The sequence below is a fragment of the Thalia democratica genome, chromosome 9, assembly GCF_965202585.1.
Source record: "Thalia democratica chromosome 9, ktThaDemo2.hap1.1, whole genome shotgun sequence".
NCBI lineage: Eukaryota > Metazoa > Chordata > Thaliacea > Salpida > Salpidae > Thalia > Thalia democratica.
Window position 1 is genome coordinate 31,020,099 of NC_139173.1, and position 19,137 is coordinate 31,039,235.

General features: G+C 34.1%; 1 protein-coding gene and 1 long non-coding RNA gene across 2 annotated transcripts in view; both read right to left on the reverse strand.

Annotated features, from left to right (window-relative positions):
• Positions 1–19,137, reverse strand: part of LOC145845187 (uncharacterized) — a 204,207-nt gene that overhangs the window by 48,797 nt on the left and 136,273 nt on the right. The window contains exons 140-159 of the mRNA XM_082952610.1: positions 14,258–14,660; positions 13,996–14,142; positions 13,548–13,735; positions 13,328–13,439; positions 13,030–13,218; positions 10,420–12,632; positions 10,062–10,350; positions 9,577–9,669; positions 8,921–9,108; positions 8,739–8,850; positions 8,471–8,659; positions 5,772–7,984; positions 5,423–5,711; positions 5,165–5,299; positions 4,536–4,682; positions 4,248–4,435; positions 3,757–3,868; positions 2,870–3,058; positions 427–2,645; positions 71–359 (exon numbers count right to left, since the gene is read on the reverse strand). Of these exons, the coding sequence (XP_082808736.1) occupies positions 71–359; positions 427–2,645; positions 2,870–3,058; positions 3,757–3,868; positions 4,248–4,435; positions 4,536–4,682; positions 5,165–5,299; positions 5,423–5,711; positions 5,772–7,984; positions 8,471–8,659; positions 8,739–8,850; positions 8,921–9,108; positions 9,577–9,669; positions 10,062–10,350; positions 10,420–12,632; positions 13,030–13,218; positions 13,328–13,439; positions 13,548–13,735; positions 13,996–14,142; positions 14,258–14,660 (9,904 nt within the window). The remainder of the gene's footprint in view (positions 1–70; positions 360–426; positions 2,646–2,869; positions 3,059–3,756; positions 3,869–4,247; positions 4,436–4,535; positions 4,683–5,164; positions 5,300–5,422; positions 5,712–5,771; positions 7,985–8,470; positions 8,660–8,738; positions 8,851–8,920; positions 9,109–9,576; positions 9,670–10,061; positions 10,351–10,419; positions 12,633–13,029; positions 13,219–13,327; positions 13,440–13,547; positions 13,736–13,995; positions 14,143–14,257; positions 14,661–19,137) is intronic.
• Positions 15,219–19,098, reverse strand: LOC145843776 (uncharacterized). Its single transcript, XR_014370260.1, has 3 exons — positions 18,963–19,098; positions 16,215–16,341; positions 15,219–15,378 (listed from the first exon to the last, which is right to left on the reverse strand). It is a non-coding gene; the product is annotated as an uncharacterized LOC145843776 (long non-coding RNA).

Consider the following 19,137-nt stretch of genomic DNA (forward strand, 5'->3'; position numbering starts at 1 on the left):
ACCCGTAAGTTTTATACGCATTTTTATGTTTATATGACCTATTTGCTTTACTTAAACAATCAATAAGAACCTTTGTAATTTTTCGTGTGGATGTTTGTTGCTGCAATACATGGAAGTCCTTGTCCAATTTCGTTTACAGCTTTTACACGAACATCGTACTTACATTCTTCAACTAAACTGCTGATTTCATAGACGAACTTCTCATCTAGTTTACAGCTTTCATCGAGAGCACTTATTTCCCCGCTGACACTCCAGTCGTCTTCTTCAAACTTACTAAATTCTACAACGTATGAAGATACTCGACTACCTCCATCGTATTCTGGTTTCTCAAATGATACTTTGATCGTTGTTTTTGTAATCTACGAAATATAATTATTAAAAATCTTTTTATTATTTGTTTAACAGAAAATGAAAAAAATAGCTTACTTCTTCAACAACTAAGTTCAAAGGAGCCGTTGGAGCATTTGTTATCTTGAGACTTTCTTCTGTTTCTCTTGATATTCCGGCACCATACTTATTGAAAGCTGTCACGCGGAACCTGTATGTTTTTCCTTCAACAAGCTTGTCAAGCCTGTAAAAGGTTCTCGTGCAATCTGAGCACACAGTAGACCAGGACATCTGCAAAAGATCAAACTTCTCAATGAGATACCCAGTAAGCTCACAACAACCATCGAATTCAGGTTCATTCCAGCTGAGTGTTACTGATTCTGACTTGATGTCTTTGTAAATAATTGGACCAACTGCACCAGGTACATCAAGTACATTGACTTGTACACTAAGCACTTTAGTTCCAACAATGTTGGACAATGTAACGAAATATTTACCAGAGTCTTCACGACTGACATTTTCTATCAGCAATGTTGAACTTGATTTTGAAACTTCTACTACAGCTTCAGAATTTATTTCATTATTGTTTCTGTGCCATGTAATGTTAGGCTTCGGTCTTCCTTCAAAGTTAACTTTAAGGTTCAGTGTTTTACCAGAAAACAAAGTTATCAGAGAAGAAAAGTTTTTATCCAAAACGAAATGAGGTTCTTCAGAACGATTGACTGCTTTTATAAAATCGTTACATTCGCAAGGTTGTCCTAATCCTGCTACATTTACAGCTTTTACTTGTAGTTCATATACTTGGTTTTCTTCTAGTCCATCTACAATCATTTTACAGTCTGTTACTGGTGTTTCATTAACAATGAACCATTCAGCACTGTCTGTTGCATCAAACTTCTTCTTTTCAACCACATATCCGGTAACTTCACTTCCGTTATCGTTCAGTGGAGCTTCCCAGTCAATTGTAGCTGAGTTGGTTGATGTATCAACCAACCTTACAAGACATGGAGGTCCTGGTGGTTTGACTTGTAGTCTGCACTCAATTGGTTTTGATACTGGACCTGGTAAACTAATACCAGCAGCATTCTCAGCATATACACGGAACTCATAGAAAGCTCCTTCAATCAAGTTAGTTATGCGGTACTGAGTATCTGTGATGGCTCCTTCGTTGCAACGAGCCCACCTTTGACCTCTGTCCTTTAGTCTTTCAACATGATAACCAGTTACTTTGCTACCACCATTGTTGTCTGGTTCGTTCCATTTGATAGTGATAGAGTTAAAGTGAGTTCTAATTGGCTCTGGTCTACCTGGCGAACTTGGTACACCGAAACTGTACTTTGGAACGAAAGGTAGCGACTGTAAGAAGTGACCAACTCCCGTAGCGTTTACTGCTTTTATTCTGAAAACGTATTCGTGACTTTCTTGTAATCTGATCACTTTGAATGACGTTGTCTCGCTTTGTGAGTTAATAACTTCCCAGCTTAGTTTTGATGTGTCGCATTTTGATATGATATAATACAAAACATCAGATCCTCCATCATAAGTAGGTGGACTCCATGAAAGCATACATCCTTTTGCTGTCACATCTGTGAACCTTACAGGACCTTCAGGTGCTCCTGGTGTGTCAACAACAACCACATTTACTGCAGCTGATGCATCTCCACTAAGATTTGATGCTGTAAGCTCGTATTTGCCTGCATCTTCACGAGTCACTTGTTCAATGACAAGTGTAGAAGATCCACGTGATGTTGTGATGCAACTTCTTACATCTTCAGCAATATCTTCTCGACTGTTTACTTTGTTCCATGTAACAGCTGGTCGTGGTGAGCCTGTGACAAGCATTTCAATTTGTAGTTGTTTACCTTGTTCAATTTTGACTTTGTCTGAACCAGACACAACGACTTTAGGCACTTCGGGTATGTCTCTGAATAGAATAGGGCCACAAACATCAGATGGTGGTCCTACAATTCCACTCTTATTACGTGCAGACACTCTGAATTCATATGAAGCTAATCTGATGAGATCATCAACTTCATACTCACATTTGTCTACAACATCATAGTTGCATCTGACCCAAACTTTGTCAATGCTGCATCGTTTTTCAACAATGTACATGACAACTGGAGAGCCTCCGTCAAGTTGAGGTGGTTGCCACTGAAGAACCATAGTCATTCTAGTTATTTCAATAACTTTGAGGTCTGTTGGTGGTGAAACTGTTTCAGAAGCAATGAAAGGCTGGCAGATATCACTTGGCTCGCTCAAACCAACTTCATTTTCAGCAATTACTCGAACTTGATAGCAACTTCCAGTTGTTAGATCTATTAGAAGAATGAATTTTGTTAAATTAGGAAATTATTTTGTTTTTTATGTCAAACGCTATTAATAAATTTTACTTCTCTTTTTATCAAACGCAATTTAAATGATCTGTATTTTAGTAATCTATAGTAGAAATATTATGTATCGTTATGATACTTTTTTGTTTGTTTTTCTTGTTATGAATAGTAATAGTCATACATTACTGTTAAATGCGCTAACACTAAACCTCTTAGTGTAAAATCGCATCTGTTAGTTGAAGTTTTGTTCGCACGAATCCATTTCATAGTTCGTTTTTCTTTGTATTCTACAAAATACCCGTGTACTTCAGGTCCTGATTTAGGGACTTTCCATAATACTCTTGCTGATTCTTTAGTGAATTGACTGATCTCTGGTTTTCCTGGCTTGTTAGGCACAGCTAGAACGATTATTTAATAATTAGATATTTAAATTAGTTTTAGTATGTAACATTTTATTAGTTAGCACATACGTAAATTTACAAAGTTTTTGCATTGTCTGTGAAATTGTTAATCAACTTTTTTGAAACAAAAAATAAATTTAGTTTTTAAAGGAATAAGCTTTTAAAACCAGTTTGTATTAAAATTTGACTTTATTTATTTGGTCTAACTAATGTCTTAGGTATATTTTTGTATATATTTTCTTATTATGAAAATTACAAATAAGTATAGTAATACAAATAAAAATAGGTGTTTAGTTAATAAAAAATCAATAAAACAGCATATCTTCAAAACTAGTATGAAGATAACTGTTATCTTTTTATAAATTTATTTTTTTTTATAAGAATCAAACTTGTACTTTTAAACTGTAAGTCCTAAATATTTTTAAACTATAAAACATCAACAAAATAAAATAGTTTATTAATATCTCAAACTGTTTCGATATTTTTTTTTACTAATAAAGAAAGTTAGAAATACTTATGCAAGTTAAAATACTTTTTGTGATTAATCAAGTTTTTCAGATAAATAATCCTTCTGTGCATGTTAATTTTACTTTACTTTATAATTATTTGAAACGTTTTTGATAGGTCAAAGATTTATCAAAAGAAATTATAAAAGAAAAAGCAATAATATAAGTTCTAAAAATATAAGAACATACTGAAACTATAGTCAACAGTGCATTTTCCTGATATCAGTGGTTTTCCACAACCAATAACGTTCTCAGCAGCTACCTTGAAGTAGTAAGTTTCTTGTCGTTTCAGCTTAGTGATCTGAAAAATTTTAAAGTGTTAATATTAGTTTGAGTCTACTTTCAATGCAAAATTTAATTGTAAAATATTTTTTTTAGTGCAAAGTACATGTATTAACAGTGAAGAGTTTATATTCTAAAGCTAAGACAGTGTGTTCAAGTTCAATATGGTTATAAAGCAGCAAAAAAAAATTATAAGACATTAAAAGCTACTTGCCAAATTATGATTTTATTCTGCAAGTGTTTTTTTATTTTACTACACATTAAATATATACTTTTTATATTGAAAGTTAAATATTAATTAATCTAATTAAATAAATCAATATTTAATAAGTTTACACGAATCTAAAAACACATAAAAATGTAGAAACATTATCTAATTTTATAAAAGCTTTACTAACTCGATAGCGACGTTTTGCAGTGCAAGCCGTTACTGGTGACCACGATTCCTGTCCTATTGGTCGATAATGAACCACGTAACCAGTTATATTTGTTCCACCATTATCAAGTGGTTCTTGCCATGCAATTGTCACATTATCAGCTTCAATTGAATCGAAAATAATGCGGCCGTGAGGTTGTGCGGGTACATCTGATGCAAATTTTCAAAATAAGTTGACAAGTTTTAAGCTTAACTTTTTTTAAAGAAACAGAATCTTTAAAAACTCAGTTAAGAATTTTGTTTTACCCACCCAGCACTATGACTTGAATCTGATAGGTGTTGGTGCCTTGGGAGTTCGTTACAGTCAGACTGTAGTTTCCACTGTCGCGTCTTTGCATGTCTTTCACGCTCAGCGTTGTGTAAACTCCACTCGATGAGGTGTTTGCACGAGAGTCGTCTGTACAATTAAAATACAAAATAGTTAGTATAACAAAAAGTAATTTAGTTGTTATTCTTTTAGGTATAAAATTATGAAGTCCTCTTCACTTCACCCTGTATAGTAGTAACAGCTGTTATTATTTAAACTTTTATTTATACAACATAGCTACAACGTTATTTTTCTATTAACAATAATATTAAAGTAAATAAACACTTGTAGGGTATACAAAATACATTTTATGTATTAAAAAACAGCAATAAAAAAAATATTTTCGAGATATGTTTATGTTATTTACGTGTTTCTTTCTTACTTACTTTTTTTTGTGAAAAATGTTTTATAAACTTTCTTTCTTTTTTTAAAGTATATGTCCAACCAATATAAATATTTGAAAATAAATTTAATTCTAAAAGTATATTTATTGCACAAATATTGTAAAGCGTAAGAGGCTACTTGATACAAATATTGTGATTAATAGAACTAATTATACTAGTTTAAGATACCTAATACGTCTTTATCGTTCAGTTTCCATGCAACAGTCGGTGTTGGATTTCCGTATACTGGCACGGACAGAACTAGTTCAGCTCCAGCTTTCAAGTTCACAGACTTATATGCTGTCACATCAGCGGTTGGAGCGACTAAAACAAAAATTAGATAGATTAAATTAGTAATTATAAAAAAGTATGGGTATAGCTATTTTCTGTATAGCATTGATACTAAAGTTTACACTTACTTAATAAAATAATTTAAAAAAAGCTTACATTTATAATCTTTAGTATGAATGTTTGTTACTGCAATACATGGAAGTCCTTGTCCAATTTCGTTTACAGCTTTTACACGAACATCGTACTTACAATCTTCGACTAAACTGCTGATTTCATAGAAGAATTTCTCATCTAATTTACAGCTTTCCTCGAAAGCACTTAACTCTCCGCTGATACTCCAGTCTTCTTCTTCAAACTTACTTACTTCTACAACAAATGAAGATACTCGACTACCTCCATCGTATTCTGGTTTCTCAAATGATACTTTGATCGTTGTTTTTGTAACCTATGAAAATTAAATGTATTTAATAGATGTCAAAAAAAAAAGAAATCTAAATAAACTTACTTCTTCTACAACAAAGTTCAATGGAGCTGACGGAGCATTTGTTATCTTGAGACTTTCTTCTGTCTCTCGTGAGACTCCAGCACCATACTTGTTGAAAGCAGTCACACGGAAATTGTATGTTTTTCCTTCGACAAGCTTATCGAGCCTGTAAAAGGTTCTGGTGCAATCTGAGCAAACAGTAGACCAGGACATCTGCAAAAGATCGCACTTTTCAATCAGATATCCAGTTAGCTCCGTGCAACCATCGAATTCTGGTTCATTCCAGCTAAGCGTTACTGATTCTGACTTAATGTCTTTGTACTTAATGGGACCAACTGGACCAGGTACATCAAGAACATTGACTTGTACTCTTAACTTTTTGGCACCTGCTGCATTTTTAATTGTAATTATGTACTTTCCGGCGTCTTCACGTTGAATATTTTCAATTGTCAGTACAGAAGAAGATTTTGTTCCAGATATAAGTGTAGCTGGGTTTAACTTATTATCATTATCTCTTGACCATGTCGCTTCAACTGAAGGTCGACCAGAAAATCCTGCAGAAAGACACAAAGTCTGACCAGAGAAAACAGTTAAGAGAGACTTAAAGTCATCATCAAGAATAAACTCTGGTTCCTCAGATCGGTCAACAGCTTTTATGAAGTCGTTACATTCACAAGGTTGGCCTAAACCTGCCCTGTTGATTGCTTTTACTTGTAGCTCATAGACTTGGTTTTCTTCGAGACCTTCTACAACCATTTTACAGTCTGTTACTGGTGTCTCATTGACAATGAACCATTCAGCACTGTCTGTTGCATCAAACTTCTTCTTTTCAACTACATATCCGGTAACTTCACTTCCGTTATCGTTCAGTGGAGCTTCCCAGTCAATTGTAGCTGAGTTGGTTGATGTATCAACCAACCTTACAAGACATGGAGGTCCTGGTGGTTTGACCTGCAGTCTGCACTCAATTGGTTTTGACACTCGGCCTGGTGGACTGATACCAGCAGCATTCTCAGCATATACACGGAACTCATAGAAAGCTCCTTCAATAAGGCTAGTAATGCGATACTGAGTATCTGTGATGGCTTCTTCATTGCAACGAGCCCATCTCTGGCCCTTGTCTTTAAGTCTCTCAACGTGATAGCCAGTAACCTTACAGTTTTCTGGTTCGTTCCATTTGATGGTGATTGAGTTGAAGTGAGTTCGAACAACTTCTGGTGCTCCGGGACAATTTGGGACATTAACACTATGTTCGGGAACAAAAGGTTGAGACTGCAAACAGGGTCCTATTCCGTTTACATTTACAGCATTTATTCTAAAGATGTATTCTTTGCTTGCACTCAGTTTACCTACTCTAAATGCTGTTGTCTCACTTTGGGAATTTATAACTTCCCAGCTTAGTTTAGAGGTGTCACATTTTGAGATGACGTAGTATAGTATGTCAGATCCTCCATTATAAACAGGAGGACTCCATGACAGCATACATCCCTTTGCTGTCACTTCTGTGAACCTTACGGGACCTTCAGGTGCTCCTGGTGTGTCAACAACAACCACATTTACTGCAGCTGATGCATCTCCACTGAGATTTGAGGCTGTAAGCTCGTATTTGCCTGCATCTTCACGAGTAACTTGTTCAATAACGAGTGTAGAAGATCCACGTGTTGTTGTGATGCAACTTCTTACGTCTTCAGTGATATCTTCTTTACTGTTTACTTTGTTCCATGATACAACTGGTCTTGGTGTTCCTGTGACAAGCATTTCAACTTGTAGTTGTTTACCTTGTTCAATTTCAATCTTGTCTGAACCAGACACAACAACTTTAGGTACTTCAGGTATGTCTCTGAACAGAACTGGACCACATACATCAGAAGCTGGTCCTATAATTCCACTCTTATTACGTGCTGAAACTCTGAATTCATACGAAGCTAATCTAATGAGATCATCAACTTCATACTCACATTTGTCTACAACATCATAGTTGCATCTGACCCAAACTTTGTCAATGCTGCATCGTTTTTCAACAATGTACATAACAATCGGAGAGCCTCCGTCAAGTTGAGGTGGTTGCCACTGAAGAACCATAGTCATTCTAGTTATTTCAATAACTTTGAGGTCAGTTGGTGGTGAAATTGTTTCAGAAGCAGTGAAAGGCTGGCAGATATCACTTGGCTCGCTCAAACCAACTTCATTTTCAGCAATGACTCGAACTTGGTAGCATGTTCCATTTATCAAGTCTGCAACAATAAAGTGTTTGTCAAATAGGTATGTCAAATATATTTTATTTTATTTATTTTGAAATAGAATTTAGCAATACAAAGCTACTTTCTAAGAGATTGTTTTATTTACATAAATCAGACTTTTTAAGAATTTGTTGTTAAATATGGTTATCTATTTATTTATTCGTGGAACTACTTATACCTTTTGTTAAAAAAATATTTACAAGATAGTAATATTTTCGTTTCTGCAACTTTAAATCTATATTTTTAAATACAGTTATACCGAAGAACCTTGTTTTTACAGACAGTTTTGATATAATAATAGTTTTGATACAGACACTTTGAATATTTTAACTTTTCAATGCAATATGTTGACTTTTATTTTTTAACCTAACATAACTTTTGAACATTATTTATATACTTTTTCTACGTCATATGTGATTGTCAGAAACATTCATTACTAAATTGAAGGAAAACTTTTTTTATAACTAAAACATCATTTACCTTTTAGAGTGATTTCATTTCTACTGTATGGTTGCAAGTTGTACCTCGCCCATGTCAATGTGGATTTTTCTTTGAACTCGATATAATATCCGGTCACGTGAGCTCCCGACTTGACCTTGTCCCAAACAACAGTGGCTTGAGTCTTGCTGATGCTTTTGACCACCGGTTTGCTCGGTTGGTCAGGAACAGCTATAAAATTTTAGTACAAAATTAAGTAACTAATGAACATATATTAATCTTTTATTACTAATATGTTAGGTAAACTAACTGAATGAATACTCTGCAGTGCATTTTCCTGAAACTAGCGGTTTGCCACAGCCTATGATGTTTTCAGCTGATACTTTGAAGTAGTACGTTTGCTTCAGTGTTAAGTTTGTTATCTGAAATGAGGTATTAGTTTATTACCAACTCTTTTTACTTGATTTTTAAGCTTTTTACACAGCTATGTACCTTGTAGCGACGTTTTGCAGTGCAAGCCGTTACTGGTGACCACGATTCTTGTCCTATTGGTCGATAATGAACCACGTAACCAGTTATATTTGTTCCACCATTATCAAGTGGTTCTTGCCATGCAATTGTCACATTATCAGCTTCAATTGAGTCGAAAATAATGCGACCATGAGGTTGTGCGGGTACATCTGTTTTTTTGTTATATATTAAGTTGACACAATTTTATTATAATGTTATATTAAAAAGTACATAGCTTTATTTGGTGACAAAAAATATATTTAGAAACATGGTGTTATATTTTTTAAATGCTTAAAGTGTTTTACGGAGTAAGGTAGTTTAAAGAAAACACTAATTTATAAATATTATAAGATTGTTTTAACGGTTAGATATTTCTAAGACTTAGCACATTGTTTTGTTTTTCTCTAGCGATTGATTTGAAGCCTAACAACTTAACTACTAATTCTATTTTCATTTTAACATTTTTAAACTCAGCGTTACAAATTTTCAAATATATCAAAAACAAAAACAATAAAAATAATTTAAATTGTTATAATATATAACAGTAAAGTTTAAAAGTAGAAAAACCAGTTAATACAGCTGTACTTCAACCTCAAACTACAATTAAAACTGTTTACCAAACTACTTAGTATACTCACCTAGCACCAAAACTTCGATTTTGTAAGTGTTGCTTCCGTGCGAATTCGAAACAGTCAAGTTCAAAATTCCACTGTCAGTTCTCTGCATCTTCTCTATGGCAATCGATGTGTGGTTCGCACCAGAGGTTATGATACACCTCTTGTCATCTGAAATACGTTTAATAAAACCTTGGTAAGTATAAGTTTTTTTTTTGCTATTTCTTTACCGTCTGAATTTCTTACCTGACAGCAGCTTGTCGTTACGCGACCATTTTACGCTTGGCCTTGGATTTCCACGAATTGGTACGGAAACGCTTAATGTGTTGTTTGCTTTAACCTTGACCAGTTTGTAGCCAGACACATCAGCAGTCGGTTTTTCTGCAAGCATAAATGGAAGTTTAGTATAGTTTGAAGTTTGTAACAAAAAATTTCAAACAACAAAAACTACTACCTCTATGGTCTTTAGCCTTAAAAGATAATATATTAGCAATAAAAATGTCTCAAACCTGTGTAATCTTTAGTGTGGATGTTTGTTACTGCAATACATGGAAGTCCTTGTCCAATTTCGTTTACAGCTTTTACACGAACATCGTACTTACAATCTTCGACTAAACTGCTGATTTCATAGACAAATTTCTCATCTAACTTACAGCTTTCATCGAAAGCACTTATTTCTCCACTGACATTCCAGTCTTCTTCTTCAAACTTACTTGCTTCTATAACGTATGAAGATATTCTACTACCTCCATCGTATTCTGGTTTGTCCCAAGATACTTTGATCGTTGTTTTCGTAATCTACAAACAATAAAAAAAGAGTTTTAAAAAATCAAACTTGAAATAAATAGTCAAATACTTTGGACTTACGTCTTCGACAACTAGATTAAGCGGTGCCGATGGAGCGTTTGTTATCTTAAGACTTTCTTCTGTTTCTCTTGATACTCCGGCACCATACTTATTGAAAGCTGTCACGCGGAATTTGTATGTTTTTCCTTGAACAAGCTTGTCAAGCCTGTAAAATGTCCTCGTGCAGTCCGAGCACACGGTAGACCACTTCTGTTGTAAAAGATCGCATTTTTCAATGAGGTACCCAGTGAGCTCAGTGCAACCATCGAATTCAGGTTCGCTCCAGCTGAGCGTCACTGACTCTGATTTTATTTCCTTGTACGCGATGGGTCCGACGGGGCCAGGCACGTCAAACACGTTGACGGTGAACCGGAGCTTCTTGCAACCGGCCGGGTTTTCTATTGACACAACGTACTTGCCGGCGTCCTCGCGCTTGATATTTTCCAAGTTCAAGACCGCGTTCGGTCCGGTTGTGTAAGATTGAGAGGAAGTTATTTCCTTATCGTCTTTGAACCATTTAGCGGTTGGGAACGGTTTTCCGTTGAAACCGGCTTTCAAGCACAGCGATTGGCCGGAGAAAACGTTTTGTATGGACTTGAAGTCGTCGTCGAAAATAAACTCTGGCTCTTCGAGACGATCGACTGCTTTTATGAAGTCATTACATTCACAAGGTTGGCCTAAACCTGCCTTGTTTATAGCTTTCACTTGTAGTTCATAGACTTTGTTATCTTCTAGTCCTTCTACGACCATTTTACAGTCTGTTACTGGTGTCTCATTGACCATGAACCATTCAGCACTGTCTGTTGCATCAAATTTCTTCTTTTCAACTACATACCCGGTAACTTCACTTCCGTTATCGTTCAGTGGAGCTTCCCAGTCGATTGTAGCCGAGTTCTTTGATGTGTCAACCAACCTTACAAGACATGGAGGTCCTGGTGGTTTGACTTGTAGTCTGCACTCAATTGGTTTTGACACTAGGCCAGGTAAACTGATACCAGCAGCGTTTTCTGCGTACACGCGGAACTCGTAAAAGGCTCCTTCGCTCAACCCTATTATCCTGTACTGGGTATCGTTTACAGGCTCCTCGTTACAACGAGCCCACCTCGACCCTTTGTTTTTGAGCCTTTCAACGTGATAGCCGATAACTTTGCTGCCTCCGTCTTTCTCCGGAGCGTTCCACTTGATGGTGATCGAGTTGAAATGAGTTCTCGCTTCCTCGGGTTGGCTCGGCGCGCTCGGCACCGAAAACTGGTGGTCCGCGGTCATCTTGGACGAAATGAGGGGATGTCCCGATCCGTACTTGTTCACGGCGATCACCTTGAATATGTACTCGTGCTTCTGCTTGAGCCCGATGACCCTGCACGTGGTTCCCTGGTTCTCCCTGTTGTGCGCCTTCCAGCTGAGCTTGTCCACGTCGCAAACGTGCACCTCGTAGTGGAGGATCTCCGACCCGCCGTTGTTAGCGGGCGCGCCCCAGCTGATCGTGCACCCCGTGGGCTTGACGCCGTCGATGGTAATCGGTCCGGTCGGCTCGGCGGGAACGTCGAGAACTTTGACTTTGATCACCGCCATGGCCTGCCCGACGGAGTTGGTCGCCGTGACCTTGTACACTCCGCTGTCGAACTTGTTTGCTGTTTCGATCTTCAGCACCGACCCGTCCCTGGAGCTTTGCACGGCGGTTCTCAGGTTCGCTTCCAGCTCGTCTTCGTCCTCGTCTTTGATCCACGCGACTTGCGGACGAGGGCTGCCTCTCAGGTTTGCTTTGATTTCCAACGGTCTTCCTCCGTCCACCGTCAGTTCCTTCACGTCGAAGGAAATCTTTGGTTCCTGCTCAGGTATCTTGAACTCTATCGGTCCGCACACTTCCGAGGTGGGGCCGCAGACTCCCTTGGAGTTTCTCGCCGTCACCCTGAAGTCGTAGACGAACGTCTTGGTGAGATCGGAAACTTCCAGTTCTCTTTCCGTTATGACGTCATAGGTGCACATCTCCCACCGGCCGTCGGGGCTCTTCCGCCTCTCGACGAAGTAGCTGGCGACGGGAGCACCTCCGGTGGACAGGGGCTCGTCCCATGCGAGGAAGATCGACGTCTTGCTGACCTCGACCACCCTGAGGTTGAGCGGTTGGCTGACTTGCTCCACGGCGCAGAACGGTCTGCAGTACTCGCTCGGCTCGCTCCACCCCGCCTCGTTTTCTGCGATGACGCGCACCACGTACGTCAGCTCCTCGATCAAGTCTGTTTAAGAAAATTTGTACAATTTTAAGTTTAAATTTTCTAAAAAGTCTGTTTGTTAAAAGGTTTCAGTTTTTGTTGAAATCTAACTTTATAATTGTTTTTGCAAAGTATTAAAGTTTAGTTAATTATGTGCTAACCATAGTAAAAAACAATAACATAGCTAAAACATAGCTAAAACTTTTTTTAAAATAAAAAATACTTAACGTCTTTTTGTAACGTTTTTTAATTTATATAAGCGTTAGTGTGAACTTGACCAGAAAGGTGTTTTAGAAAAAACAAATTAAATTTTTTTTTGACTTGTTTTAAGTATTGAAATGTACAATTCATTTTCAATTTCATTTAAGTATTATGAAACATGATCATTAATGGTATTAAAGAAATTAAAAAGAAATCAAACCTTTAACAACGTATTTGTTCCTTTTAATTGAGTTTTTATTCACTCGTTCCCAATTCACGTTGTTGCGCTCTTTTATTTCGACAAAGTATCCGTCCACTGCCGGTCCGGACTTGGGTACCGGCCAGCTGATCAACGCTGAATTGTTTGTTATTTGGCTGGCCGTCGGTTTTTCCGGTTGACTTGGTGCAGCTGTGAAAATTGAGTTACCTTTACGAAGCTTGAAACGGTAGTTTTAAAAGTATTAATTTTCAAACAACATGAATTCACTGTACTTTCGATAGAAAAAACTTCAACTGACCGAAATCGAAGTCGGGAGTGCACTTGTGCGATACCAAAGGCATTCCGCTTCCGAATTTGTTTTCTGCTGCAACTCTGAACTGGTAAGGAACATGGCGTTTCAGTCCAGTTACCTGAAGAAATTTTATCATAATTTTTCAAATATTCAACTTAAACACAACCTAAAATGTGCTTAACAAGATTTTTATCAGCCATACTGTTCCGTATAAACAAACAATTACTTTTATCCACGTCTTTGAGGTCAGAACGGTAACGGAGGACCAGGTTTCGAGGCTCGACTCCTTGGACTCCACCGCGTACCCCGTGATAGGGGATCCCCCGTTGTCGAGAGGAGGAGACCACACGATGGTGACCGAGTCAGCTTCAACCGTGGTGAACCTGATCGGGCCCTGCGGAGCTCCCGGCACGTCTGTTTGGAGGGTTAAGTGTTGTTCGTTTGAACTAAGTAGACTTTTTTTATTTATTGGTAACAAAATTTTTGCGAGACAGTTAGGTTTTAGTACTTTATTCTAGTTTTAAATATGATCAAATAAGTGTAGGTTTGTTTTTGTTTGCGTTAAAAAAGTTCTGTTTGAATTGAATTTAAAGTGACTATTAGCCTACTTTTTTTTTTTGAACCTAATTTTTTAAAGTTTTTTTAAACAATAATATTAATATAAATTTGAATACCTATGACGTTTAGAACGATCTTGTATTCGTTTTTGCCAATATTGTTAGACAACGAAAGCTTGTATGTGCTGGTGTCTTTCCTCGTTGTGTTTTTTATTTTAATACAAGCGTGTGTCTTCGTGGACTTTGCGGATATTCTTTCATCTTCTGTTATAAATTTAACTCCAATCAATAAAGTTAACTATAAACAATTAAACTTGAATGCAAGCAACAACTTATGTAATTGTCAAAATAAACAAAAACTATAATTTTCAACCCTCACCTTCTAACTCGTCATCCCCTTTCTGCCACGAAACAACCGGGATCGGTTTCCCGCTGATCGGCACCTTCATGTCGAAGACTGATCCCCTCTTCAGCATCACCTTCTTCACTTCGTCCATGTCGGCGGTGGGCGCCTGTGACGTGTCTCTGACGACCAATGACGTCAGCCTGTCGTTCGTTTCTCCCCCACCCATCTCGTTAACCGCTCTGATCCTCACGTCGTACTTTTCTCCTTCCTCGAGGTTTTCGAGCTCGCACGACGTGGATTTTCCGTCGACGCGCGCTGAACTTGCGTCATAGCTGTTCAGCTCGGCTTTCGACGCTTCTACGACGTAAGCGGTGACTTCGCTTCCTCCGTCGTGTCGAGGAACCTTCCATGAAAGCATCACGCTGTTCTTTTTGATCTAAAAATATTTGATCATGTAAATAGATTTGTTTGAATTATTATTTTACCAGCTTTTTTTGCATAAAGTTAATTTTATGTCTTACTTTTATTGTTAACTTTTAAAGCCAGGTTGAAATCATTGGGCATCTAAAAAAGTCTGTCATTTATAGTTTAAACCAGTGGTCGGCACGCCAATTTGAATCCGTGAACCCTAAATCACAAAATTAAAATTTGGTGCACCCCAATTTCCATTTTTTAGCGCCGCTAGTGTTGAAGAATATGTAAATACTTTAAATCGATTTTTTTACTAATAATTCGGGAACACCCAATTAATTTTTACAAGATAACTTAAAATTGTTCACTTTACCCTATCCATTTTAATAAACTTATATCGGTGATCTAATTTTTACAACAATATTTTACTTGTATCACCCAGGTCTAAAATACTAACTAGATTAATTTAATACATTGCCACAATCCCAATTAACAATCAGCAGTCTTGGTACTTTTTATTGCATGGTAAATTTAATTATTTAGTTAACTCTACTTAATGATTTTTTAATAATCGATTACTATATGTGTTTAACAGATGTATTGCCACGAAAAAATTAAGGAAACAAAAATTACACCAAAAAGTAACGACAAAAAAGACATGAAAATATTATCCTAGCTAAATCCGTTTTGTTGATCTGGAACTGTATGTGTTGGTCTTGTTGCTTGCACGAATCTGATCAAACCTAAAATTAAGGTTTTAAAGTTAATGCTTAGTAATAATTCAGGTCTTAATGAGGTTTATTGAAAAAATTGCTCAAAAATTATTTTTGGATGAAGGACCTGGATACACAAAAAGACCTCTCGGTCATCGAGTTGCATACCCAACTTTAATCAAATTTATAATGAGCTAAAAAATTATAAAAAAACTTAAGAGTTAAAATCAAACTCTAAAACAAAAACTTTTTAAAATGAGACTATTAAAATTTAAAACATCAACTATTTTTTATGAACAAAAATATCAATAAAAAAAAAATTATATAATAGTATCTAACATCATACACACATAAAATCTATATTGAACTTTACGTTAAAAGGTAAAGTTTTAACATGAAATGTTTTTAAGTTTAAAATTTATTAATAATTTAATCTTTTACATGTCTTAAAAAAAAAAATTATAAATATTTAAATTTTAAAAAGTATGTTTAAGAATTTGGACTCTACTATTCAACTTATTAAAATAAGTAAGAATAAAAATGAGCTATAACATAAAGAAAATAAAATTACAATGTTCAAAAAAAAAGCAAAACAAAGCTGTTACTAATAAAAACAAGTAATTTTTTAAACTAAATAAAATGTTTATGATTTCAAAAAAAAACAAGTAAATTAATGAAAATTAATTAAATTTACATATTAATAATTAGATTTTTCTCAAGAGTTATTAAGCACCTATAAAAATGAATAAATCATTTTTGTAAAATTTACACTTTAATCAATATTAGTAGAATTGACTTTTAATTTTTTTTAGTGTAATATAAGAGACTAAAATACCAAGAGACCTATTATTCTAAAACTATCTTACCATAATGAGCTGTTTATTGGAACTGCTACTGGGTTGTGGTTTAACTTGTCAAGTAAGTTCTTCAATTGAGGTATAATGTCTCAGCATAAGTATCTTTTAAAAAGTTACTTTGCCAAAGTTTTCCAACCTTTAAAATAGCATAAGAGTTATCCAAAGTAGTTTGAGTGTGTGAAAATTTTATCAAAAAACTAATGTCATTACTGACTTCTAATCTAGTTTAATCATTATTAAAAAAAAACTTTATAGCTTTAAAAAAATTGTGCTGATTTAACTTACAAAACTTTTTATATCTATAAAAAATATAAATAATCATCTCAAGTAAAACATTTGGTTTAAGATAAGTATTATACAGTAAATTTGATACCTTACTGTAAATATTTAAAATTATTTTTGTGTTATATTTTTTTTAGCTTAGTTTAATAAGAGTTATATTTAAAGTCAGAGTTATAGTAAGTAAAAGTTGTAAAATGCAAGAAAAAACTCAAAAAGACAATCAATAATTCGCTAAGTAAAGAATTTAATTATATTAAGACCAGAGTTGCTTCTCTTTGAAACAAAAAACATTTTTTATTATGTCAAACATTTAAAGTAGATACTGTTGAATAAGCTTGACAGGATTGTAATCCTTTGGGTTAAAACTGATTTGACAGATCAAGACTGTCCTGAATGACTTTAAACTGAACTGTAGTCATCTAAGTTTTTTTCATTTTTTTATTTTCAAAGGCAAGAAAAACATATATCTTCAGCAAAAAATACTAAAAGTTACAAAATAATTTAATGGGACTATATTAACTATATCTCATTCAAAATGTAGGAAAAAAATGCCTGAAATCTTAAAACTATACTGAGATAAAAAAAACTATCTTGAGTCAGCCTGGGTTTAAAAAACAAATTCAAAATTTTCTAAGTTATCTTATGTCATACTGAGATTTTCAAAATTTTTAAATCATCCAGGATTATTCTGATTGTGTGGCAAACTTTTTGATAACATGAAATATCAAATTTATAACAAACATACATTTTTAAACTATAGTTTTAAGGTAAAAAGGGTTGTTAATCAAAAATCAAAACCAAGCTCAAGCTCAGGAAAAGCATTCTAACCTAAAATGGGTATTTTTTTAAATCCTTACTAGTCTGAGTTTTGATAAAGTATCATAATACCTTTAAACTGTCTATATTTTTGCATTTACATAATAAAAATACTGAAAAAGATATCAATTAACAGTAAGTTTTCTTTCAAAATATTCAAATTAAGTAAAACAACTGAGGAACTGTACATCATTTTAAAACATTTAAAAAAAAACTATTTTCAAATAAGCACAACTAAAACAGAAAAAAAAATAGCTTAACATTTCACAAATAATAAATTTTTGGTTTTTAATATAAAACTATAAGTTATTTATAAATTCTAAACAAAATTGTTTAGTCTTTTTTTAAATTTTTGGTAGGCATAAAGAAAGATTTACATCTTAAAAACACATACTATAACTCTTCTAACAAAATTATTAAATTACTGCTTAGTATAATTCATAAATTTAAGATCAAGTATTAGCACTGTTGTTACTCTTTGAGTTAAAAAATTATCCTGACTCTTAAACTTTGAAATTTTTATAAAACATCATATATAAATATTCAATATAAATAAAGTTTAAAAAACAACTCAGGTTATTCATCAAAATTGGAATTTAAAAAAAAAAATTTGAAACTACAACAAAGAAATTTCATTTAAAGAAATAGAAAATATTGGAACAAGATTCAAAAAACAAATTATCCTGAGAATTGTAAAATATTTATACTGTCCTGAGTTGCACTAAGTGTAGGACTCTGTAATAGTTACAATAAAACTAGCCTTGGTCATTTTTAGTTTAATAAAGAAAAGAGAAAACCAAAGCTCAAAAGTAGCAGTATACTTAAATTAATATTTTGATAAATGACTAAATAAATTTTTTATATTTCAAAAATAAAAATCATACATACATTCAAAGATTCTACACAAGTCCAAAACTAGACTAACTTTTGCAAGAAAAATAACATGCTTAATAAGACTTTATTTCTAATAAAAAAAAACATTTAGGCTGAGTGTGTGGCAACCTTGAATCATACAACAGATACAACATATTTTGTTAAACCAACAGATCAAAATAGTTAGTAAATAAAATAATTAAGAGAATAAATTTTTTAACTTTTAAAGTCAATAAATTAAGTAACAAGTAGTTTAATAAAAAGCATACCTAGCTAGCCTGAGTTTAAGAAAAAAAAAGAAAAGTTCTAGCCATCTTGAGATTTTCAAAAACTTTTATAAAATTTAAACTATCCTCAGTGTGTGGCAACTCAATGTCAATTTAGCCTATATTTTCTTTTAAACTTTATATGTACTATTCAATTATGGATAGGTTAATTAATTAATTAATAAAATAAATTCAAAGGTATGATATTTACTTAACTTGTGTTATTCAAAACTTAAATCTGTTACTTAAAACTTGTTCATTACTACTTTTATGAATCTATTTAGAATTTTTTTTTAATATACTTTAACTGTTTTTATCTTTTTTAAGTATTTTTATTGAACATAAATTCTTTAATTTTCCTTTAAGTATAAAAATATTATAATTATCATGTGAATATTTTTAAAGGAATTATTGTTTAGTTTTTAAAGTAGGTAGTATTAATAATTTATAAAAGAAACTTTCTTCACTAAGCAAAATACTGTAATCTACTAATACTGTAAGTAAAAAGAAAAATACTAACCTTTTAATATATTCATGATCTTAGCTGGATGAAAGCTTCCTCCACATCAGCCAACTGATTTCACAAGATCTTCGAGTTTTCTCTCTATTCTTTCAGATGCAAACTGCTTCCTCAATGTTGATATAAAGAATGTTATGTGATTTTCAATACCAAAATAGATCATGAGAGTAAAATG